The following is a 9,126-nucleotide window of genomic DNA, read 5'->3' on the forward strand; positions in this document are numbered from 1 at the left end:
ATTGTTAACTGGAGGTCTTGAGAAACAATTCGCAACTCCTGAGAGATTTGAACCATTGAAGTCTACTATATGTTGCAGGGTTTACTTCAGCAGAACTGCAGAAGCAAGGCTGTGAAGAAGTAAACAAATTAGTTTAAAAGCCAAATGATAATTATCATTTAACAAGGCCCAAGGGTGTATATGCAATTAGTCAAAATTATTAGGAGTATTTCACATCTTCCTAAAACAAGCGGACCCATATTGCAAACCCCAAAAAATACCAAATTCAACGCCATAAAACCAGCTTTAAACTCCATTCCTCTGCTCTCTTGCGTTTAGCCCTCCTTCTGTATCTACGTTTTCGTTTTCGTTTTCGTTTTTTTCTTTTTCCCCTTTTTCGGATGTGGTTCTTCAATTTTCATAGACTACATTTCATAGCTTTAAATAGTTTACATCTCGCTGCAAACCAATCGGGCCCTAGCCGTAGGGTTTATTCTTAAATCACTGTATAAAAAGAGAGAGAAGGAAATTTGGTTGGAGGAATAATTTTGTGTAATTTCATTTTTGAATTTGTTTTTCTCATTCTCTGAGTAATTCAGTTGGATTGGAGTTCTTGTCGTGTGAGGGAAAGATAGATTACTAGTGTTGTTTGTGAATCGGGATTAGTTGATCGTTGTTAGGGTTTCTGGGGCTGTGTTATTGTAGTCGTGAGAGAAGGAAATGGACAAGAAGAAGGCTGCCGTGCCGCTTGTTTGCCATGGGCATTCTAGGCCTGTCGTGGATTTGTTCTACAGCCCGATCACACCCGATGGCTTCTTTCTTATCAGTGCCAGTAAGGGTATGTTTATCTTATTTTCTCGAGTAGTTTTGTAGATAGTCTTGTTATTGTTGACAGTTTTATTTGGATTCTGTTTCGTCAATTCCTAATTAGGTTTTGCGTTAAGTATTTGGTGATTCTGTTTTTGATCTGGTACTTTCAATTTGTAGTCCGTAGCTTTTACTTTGGCTTCCGGTTTATCAGTTGGTTAACTTGGAATATAGATTTCGTGTTGATAATTACGTAAAACTAATACCTTAGCAGCCAAAATGTTTTATTTTCTTTATATTTATTGTTGAATTCCAGATTCTACTCCAATGTTGAGAAATGGGGAGACTGGTGATTGGATTGGAACCTTTGAAGGGCATAAAGGTGCCGTCTGGAGTTGCTGTCTGGACTCTAATGCCTTACGAGCTGCATCTGCCTCTGCAGATTTTTCTGCGTATGTGTTTAATTTTATCCTTTTGACTCGAGTCTCGATTGTTATAATTGCTTCTTCATCACATCCTTCCAAAGATATTCGTGGCTATTAATCTTATCAATTATTTGATATTTTCTGTAAATGAAATTTGACTGCCTTCCGACACAAAATATACCCTCAGCATATATCCTCATACCATGCAATATGCATGATACCATAAATCCTTGCCCCTTAGCTCATAAGTTTTTTTCATCATAGTTTCTCGTAGTGGTAATATATCAGGCCTTGTAACTAATTCTCTGAGGTTTTCTTTTAAAAGTTGTATACCCCTATAAGATATCATTAAATTATGGAGTCATCCATGCTATTACTTCTTCTGGGGAGCTTTAGTGCTTTGTAAAGTTTATGCATACCAATATGAAGGGAGGACAGATGTTTGTTGTTTAAGGAGGAAACTCAGATAGATGCTTTTATCACTAAGGATTTCCCTCCCTCTCTCTCTCTCTCTCTCTCTCTCTGTGAATGCTGCAGATTCATAAGTGATGATGGAGTCATCCATGCTATTACTTCTTCTGGGGAGCTTTAGTGCTTTGTAAAGTTTATGTATACAAATATGAAGGGAGGACAGATGTTTGTTGTTTAAGGAGGAAACTCAGATAGATGCTTTTATCACTAAGGATTTCCCTCCCTCTCTGTGTGTGTGTGAATGCTGCAGATTTATAAGTGATGATGGAGTCATCCATGCTATTACTTCTTCTGGGGAGCTTTAGTGCTTTGTAAAGTTTATGTATACAAATATGAAGGGAGGACAGATGTTTGTTGTTTAAGGAGGAAACTCAGATAGATGCTTTTATCACTAAGGATTTCCCTCTCTGTGTGTGTGTGTGTGTGACTGCTGCAGATTCATAAATGATGATGGAATGCTTTGAACGGAGTTTGTGTTACCGTAATGAGGTATATCATACATCTGTACTATGTGCAGGAAATTGTGGGATGCATTAACTGGGGATGAGCTGCACTCTTTTGAACACAAGCACATTGTTCGTACTTGTTCCTTTTCAGAGGTAGTGTGATCGTAGCCCCTTCCTCGTATGATTATCTTTATGCTGCTTTGTATCTGAGATATATTAATTTCCATGCTCATTTGTGATATTAAGGGGGAGAAGGCTAGCCTTTGATCTGGTTGAGAGCACTGGTGTTCATTCTCGTTGCAATATATGAAGCTGAAACAACAGCATTTGAAATTTGAAAAGGCCGCTTTACTATCGCTTTTTGGTTTTTTCTCTCCTTATCTCTAGTAACAATGATTCTTTACCAGATTCAGAAACATTGGAGGTGTTATATCAATATTATCTCGTTCTGAAGGTCTTTTGATTTCTAGTTAAAGGTTATGGTTGAGTGTGTTGAGCTATGTTATGTAGCTTAATGTTTGGTAGGTGATTTTTCAAGACTGAAAATATAGGGTATTGTCTGGACTCTGGAGAATGGGTCATGTAATTGCTCATACTTCGGTGATTTTTTGCATTGGTTAACTCAAAATTTTCATTTAGCTCTCTGGCTGTCTAATATATGATGTGATATTATTATGAATGATTTGAGCATAGGTTCTGGATTTTATGCCTTCTGACTTTATTGATTTCTGTTCCTCCTTGTATGATATATGTTGTCTCGTTCTTTGCAAACATTTATCATCTTTTACTCTGTTAGAAACAGGATTATATGGGAATTTCCTATTCCACTTTTAGGTCATATATATGCTTTTTAAAATTAATTTTGTTGTATGCATGAATTTTTTAAGCAAAAATTTCTTTTTACAGGATACACACCTTCTACTCACTGGTGGATTCGAGAAAATTCTACGAATATTTGATTTGAATCGTCCAGATGCACCTCCAAGAGACGTCAACAGTTCTCCTGGTTCTATTAGGACCGTAGCATGGCTTCACAGTGACCAGACCATTTTAAGCTCTTGTTCTGAGACTGGTGGTGTTAGGTATGTACAGTAATTATATTGCTCAACAAATCCTTCATCTAGCAATCTATTTGCCGGCTACGCCTAATGTGTACCCCATTCAGCTCTATCTGGATCCATATTCTCTCTTCAACAATTATCGAAAACTAGGAAATGGAAAATAATGAAAAGCATTAAATGTGCCTTTCCAGTTGGTATCTGCTCAATTTAATTTGTTCGGTTGGTTATATTATCTGTCCTTGTCAATGCACCATTCTAACATCTCTAAAAAGCAAAGAGAGGGAATTGTACTCCCAATGGGTCGCTTTTTTGTGGACTTGGCTTTGCAATTTGATATGGGCTCGGAAACTAATCATTTTGATAAGAGACCTGTTTGAAAATGGTTGCTTTGGGAGGGCTTTTCCATAACCTGCCTTTTTTAGGCTTGGTTCTGACTTCTTCTTGACCACTGAAATAACCTTGTCACAATTTCTCTACTAAAAGGTTGCTTCATTGTGATGCACTGATGCTTATGTAAACAAGGATGCATTGATCTGCTCTTCTTAGACTCTGCAGTAGCTGAAACTTCTGATCTGTATGAATCTTCATCAATTTGGTTAAATTGATTCTTTGTAATTATTTTGTTATAGAAAACATTTTTCGCCCTTTGCACGAGGTCTGTTACTGTGAAATTTCTTTTCTTCTTGTGCTAATTTTGATTTTTCAGGTTGTGGGATGTAAGAAGTGGCGAAATTGTTCAAACACTAGAGACTAAATCCCCTGTAACTAGTGCTGAAGTGAGCCAGGATGGACGCTATATAACAACTGCTGATGGGTCTACTGTGAAGTTTTGGGATGCAAATCAGTAAGTTTACATTGGATACTTCTGTTATTCTTGGTTAGTTTGCACTTTGCAGATTTGGTGGGTAAAACCTTTGCTTGTTTTTTCTTCAGTTTTGGATTAGTGAAGAGCTATGATATGCCCTGCAATGTGGAGTCAGCTTCATTGGAACCAAAGCTTGGCAACAAGTTTATTGTTGGAGGAGAAGATATGTGGGTCCATGTACTAGATTTCCATACTGGAGAAGAGATAGGTAAAATGAACTTAGTTGAAGATTTTAATGCATAATTTTTACATCTATGATACCCGTGTTACACTGCTTTGGCCTGGCTAGTGCTTCTTACCTATTACTGCCTGACTTGGATACCATTTTGAGATGCTACTATGTTGTAAATTCTGTGCACTAAAATGCTCTTTGTTATCACATAACCTGGGGTGGTTTTTTTTTTCCCAAATGATTCAGCCTTTTTACGTTTATTTCTGTTTTTGACCATACCTGAAAACTGGAGGAAGGATTGTGTTTGGCTTATGATTTCTGAATTAACACAGTATCTGCACGTCCTTGTTGAAAACCTTGATGCGCCTAACCAACTTGAAATGCAGGCGTGCTGTCTTTATGAGTGACGTGTATCTAACACAGTCTTATTATATGGTGATCTTTTACTTTGAATTTTTGATGGGGCTCCAGTGGTAAGTTCTGCTTTGTATTTGCCCTATGAATGCAGGATGCCACAAGGGTCATCATGGTCCTGTCCATTGTGTGAGATTTGCACCTGGTGGTGAATCCTATGCTTCAGGATCTGAGGATGGTACCATCAGAATATGGCAATCAGGCCCTGTGAATCACAATGAGAATGAGTCATCACTTCCTGGGAATGGACCGACTGAGAAAGTGAAGGCTTCCGCCGATGAAGTTACTGGTAAGATTGAGAATTTACAAATCACCAAGGAAGGGAAGAATGTAGACAAGAAGGACAAGGCAATAGACAACTGACTTGGCCTCTGATCTTGTGTAATACATTCAGTGGTTTTCTGGCTTTCCAGGTGATGAGCAAGTGCAATTTACTGGCCCTGATATTTGGTCATTGAATAGACTCTTATAGTCTTATTGTATCTTTCCTTCTTTCATTGTAGGACAAGGAATATATGTTCTACAACTGGATTATATGATTTTGACCATTAAAGGTCTGACAAGAGGGGAAAAGGGTTATTGCCAGCAAACCTCTTAATCAAAAAATATGAGTTCTGCTTGAACTAATGCATTTTCCCGTGCATGGACAAACTCTTTTGAGATTTTTTTTTAAAAAAAAAAAACCTGAAGAGATTATGACCAAAAACACGGATTTACAGACGGATTAGTGTATTTCTGTAACGAAAACTTGTCTAAATTATTTCGAGAAATACGAGGTCTGGTTGGAAAGTCACCCTTGTGATTTGACGGAGTTGCAAAATATCCCATGTTTTGATTTAGTTGCAAAGGCATCCCCGCTTAATGACGAACTAGTGAGTGAGGTTTTTGTAAATTCTGAAGTTACGATGGGTGTTTTTATTATAATGAAAAGTATAAGTGCCTCAGTTGCATTCGACAATTTCCATTGTTTTTTGAAACCGTAATTAAAAGCAAAATAAAGGGCAATTGTGTAAGAGGGCGATTCCTATTCATTTAGATTTAGATCGGGTGTTTCCTCTGCTCTGGGGGTCTCATAGTCTTGTTCGAGTCTTGGTATTTTCGCTCGCTATCTCCTTCTGTTCGTCTTCTCTTCTTCGATTTGAAAAGAACCGAACAGAAAACCCTAGATTTGGCGGGAAAATGTCTGGCAAAGGAGCTAAAGGCTTGATTACTGGTGGCAAATCAGCCCTCAACAATAAAGACAAGGACAAGGACAAGAAGAAGCCAGTCTCTCGCTCTTCTCGTGCTGGTCTCCAGGTTCCCCTTTCTATCTCTCTGCATATATATTTTGTTGTCATAAACAGTCACAACGATCCGTTTATTTGCGTTTTGAATCTTACGTTGTTGAGGGTTTGTTACATTGGGTAATTTGATAGATAGAAATGATAGACGGGACTTTTGTACCTTTTGAGATTGTAGTCGATTATATAGCGGGGAATGAAATTTTCTTTTATATACTGAATTTGTTCTTTCAGTAGAGACGTATGCATGGTTATTTATGGTTTGCTGGATGCTAGTTAAATAATAGAGTATTCGGATCACTTGATTATCCTTTTCAGGCCTACGTGTCAAAACTGAAAAAAAAATGATGCTAATTAGTGGAACACAAACTAGTTTTAATTATTTCAACGAGTAATGGCTGTTTGTCGGTTTTACTTTTGTCTAAAACAGTTTTTCTTGTGTATAGCATTCTTTTGGTTGACAATGACTTTTCTTCAATTTTCTTTCCTTGTGTATCTTGAGTACTGGTGGTTTTGTTGGAAAAAGATGTGGTTAATAAAGTAGATGTTGTTGTATTCTGAGTTTTATTAGCTTTCGTTGCTGCAGAATTTTCTTGTTTGGTAGACAGATTTGAGCTTGAATTTCTGGTTGTTGTTATCAGTAGACTGAAAACTTAATAGTTGTTGGATGTTTGTGTTGGCTTCCTGAAAAAAATAATAGTATCATTTTGACATTATGGATTTACTTTCGCTTTAATGCTTGAGGATCAAAACTTTTTGGGATCTGATCATATTGGCACTTTCACTGGAAACAGTGTAGTCAAGGGCGCAAAGACATCGCTTCGCTCCAAAGTGGGTACTTGAGAGACTCGAAGCGACATATTAATTAATCATATAATATAAATAATCATAATGAAATTATCTAGTACTCAAGCCAAGAAATTCAAGATAAATTGATCAATCATCTCATGGAGTCATTTTTTCTTTCTTCTTTGTCTGCTAGATTCTTGCCAGAGACTATTTTCTTTGGGTTAAGCTGAATTTGATAATGGGCTTGCTCTATAGTTATGCTGTTTTTACTTTTAAACTTTTTCCACATGGATTGGGGTTTGGGAAACAACATAAGCTGATTACCTCTAGGCTATACAGACTGATCTGTACTTTCTTCTTGAGGATTTGGTTATTGAGGAGTTTGACACACTATTGTTCCCTTGGGCTTGGGGGTAGGAATGGATACTTATTAGTTATTATAGCTGAGTAAGCTTGGGTATGTAGCTTTATAAGGTCCACAAAGAAAATCCATTGGATAATTCCTGATGCATGAAAGCAAAATTGAAAATCAATGAGGTTTTGCTTTCTCATTATACAGTTGCTTGGGTGCTACAGTAGTGGTTTTTTTTTTTTTTTTTTTGTGAATTCAGTTGGTTTATGCTTACTTTCCTATTTGAAGTTTTGACTGGGTTTAGAACTCTTTTTGTCTCTCTTTTCTTGGGTGCCTCTTGCTGGGCAGTTGATGTGTTGTTTCTCAGTTCTAGATGTGTTTTTTTTTTTTTTTTTGTGTGGCCATTACAGTTATTGGTTTTAATTTATTGCTCCATTGTGATGTCTAAATGCAGCAACAGTGAAAACTGCTGCTCTATGTAATTTGATGAGCCCTTCCCCCATTGTTCCCCACCTTCCTCTTGCATCTTATTCTGCAAGATTACTGAATGAAGTTTTCACCAGTTTTAATTCCGTTGTTATACAGACTTGGCAAATTCTGTGTTTTATGCGCGTTTCGTGGTCGTTATGGGGATGAATATTTGAATTTGTCAGCAGAGGCAAAGTGCAGAAATTTTTAGATTATTTGTCCGTCCTTATGTTTGAAGCACTGACAAATGATGGAAGTTGGTTTTTCAGAATTGATGCTAGCTTTCGGATTTGTCCGATTTTTTGATTCTTTTTAAACAGCTTTTACAAGCAATGTCCTGGTGATAGACATGTTTTCTGCGCCAATACATGAACATCTAACTTTGGGTCCTTCCTTTCCTTAGTTGAATTGGATATACTATTTCTAAAGCTTTTTTCTGATACCCGCTGCAGTTCCCAGTGGGTCGGGTCCACCGACAGCTGAAGACAAGGGTTGCTGCAAATGGAAGGGTTGGAGCGACAGCTGCTGTGTATACAGCAGCTATACTGGAGTACTTGACTGCAGAAGTGTTGGAGTTGGCTGGTAATGCTAGCAAGGATCTGAAAGTAAAACGTATTACGCCTAGGCATTTGCAGCTTGCCATTCGTGGTGATGAAGAACTCGACACTCTCATTAAAGGAACTATAGCCGGTGGAGGAGTTATCCCGCACATTCACAAATCACTCATTAACAAATCCTCCAAGGAGTAGTTTAACACCCTTCTCTCTCCTTTGTTATCTGTGCTATGTCTAGAAAAATGTCTAACTGTGTTGGATGTCTACTGTAGGAGGCTGCTGCGTTTCCAATTATGCATATTAGATCATATACAGATATACTTTTGATTTGTTCTTCAGCAGACCTTGATGATGGCTTTCTTTTTGTTTGAAATTAGAGGAAAATAGACCATTTGTTCCCCACAAATAATCCTCTAATCAATCCCACCACCATTTTCAAATTTGGTAAATCACCTGATCAAATAATTAGCATCAGTATCTGCTGAACATAGCATCAAAAACTCATCCGTACATGATCTTTCTAAAACATTCTTGTTCTACGGCAGGGAAACCCTAATTCTCGGTTTATTTCGAAGCAATCAAAGCAGAGACGGATCAAACAGATTATAAAGGAGAGTTAGATTACTGTGTATAAGAGTTAGAACTCAAATTTTTGTTTGATTTGAAAAAAAAATTATAATTTTACAAAAACGATAACTGAGATCTCAATCATCCGATAAATGAATCATTGGGATGAATGTGATTTCATTTACTGAAATTCTTAATATTTTTGTTTCAATTAATCACAACGGTTTAATCACGAGCGCATAAAAAGTGCGGTAAGGGGAGAGGATTTTTTTTAACAAAAGATATTTGAATTGAACGCCCGAGGAATTGAAAAAGAGGGTGAAACGGCGCCGCATAAAACGCAAAACGGCTTATTAAAAGAGTTAAAAATACTTCCCACACCGTACAGTAAAAGCCTAGTGTTACCCTTCCCTAAACCCGATAGTGTGAAAACGACGCCGCATGAAACCCTAACCGCCTCACGGCAACGGTCATAT

General features: G+C 37.4%; 2 protein-coding genes across 3 annotated transcripts; both read left to right on the forward strand.

The window, feature by feature from the left end:
• The first annotated feature begins 298 nt into the window (after positions 1-298).
• On the forward strand, positions 299-5,283 carry LOC120010836 (serine-threonine kinase receptor-associated protein-like). Of its 2 annotated transcripts, XR_005470930.1 has the most exons (8): positions 299-817; positions 1,103-1,238; positions 2,200-2,281; positions 3,035-3,210; positions 3,896-4,033; positions 4,123-4,262; positions 4,735-5,053; positions 5,144-5,283. XR_005470930.1 is itself a non-coding variant. In XM_038861720.1 (7 exons), the coding sequence occupies exons 1-7, from the start codon at positions 700-702 to the stop codon at positions 5,001-5,003; spliced, it is 1,059 nt and encodes a 352-aa protein (XP_038717648.1). In that variant the 5' UTR covers positions 299-699; the 3' UTR covers positions 5,004-5,271. The 2 variants fall into 2 exon arrangements, 1 of the variants encoding a protein (XP_038717648.1); XM_038861720.1 differs by having other exon boundaries at positions 4,735-5,271.
• A 230-nt stretch (positions 5,284-5,513) lies between these two features.
• On the forward strand, positions 5,514-8,489 carry LOC120010840 (histone H2A variant 1-like). The gene is made up of 2 exons (XM_038861730.1): positions 5,514-5,936; positions 7,982-8,489. The coding sequence occupies exons 1-2, from the start codon at positions 5,820-5,822 to the stop codon at positions 8,276-8,278; spliced, it is 414 nt and encodes a 137-aa protein (XP_038717658.1). The 5' UTR covers positions 5,514-5,819; the 3' UTR covers positions 8,279-8,489.
• Positions 8,490-9,126: the final 637 nt, after the last annotated feature.

The sequence above is a fragment of the Tripterygium wilfordii genome, chromosome 12 (assembly GCF_013401445.1).
Source record: "Tripterygium wilfordii isolate XIE 37 chromosome 12, ASM1340144v1, whole genome shotgun sequence".
Classification (NCBI taxonomy): domain Eukaryota; kingdom Viridiplantae; phylum Streptophyta; class Magnoliopsida; order Celastrales; family Celastraceae; genus Tripterygium; species Tripterygium wilfordii.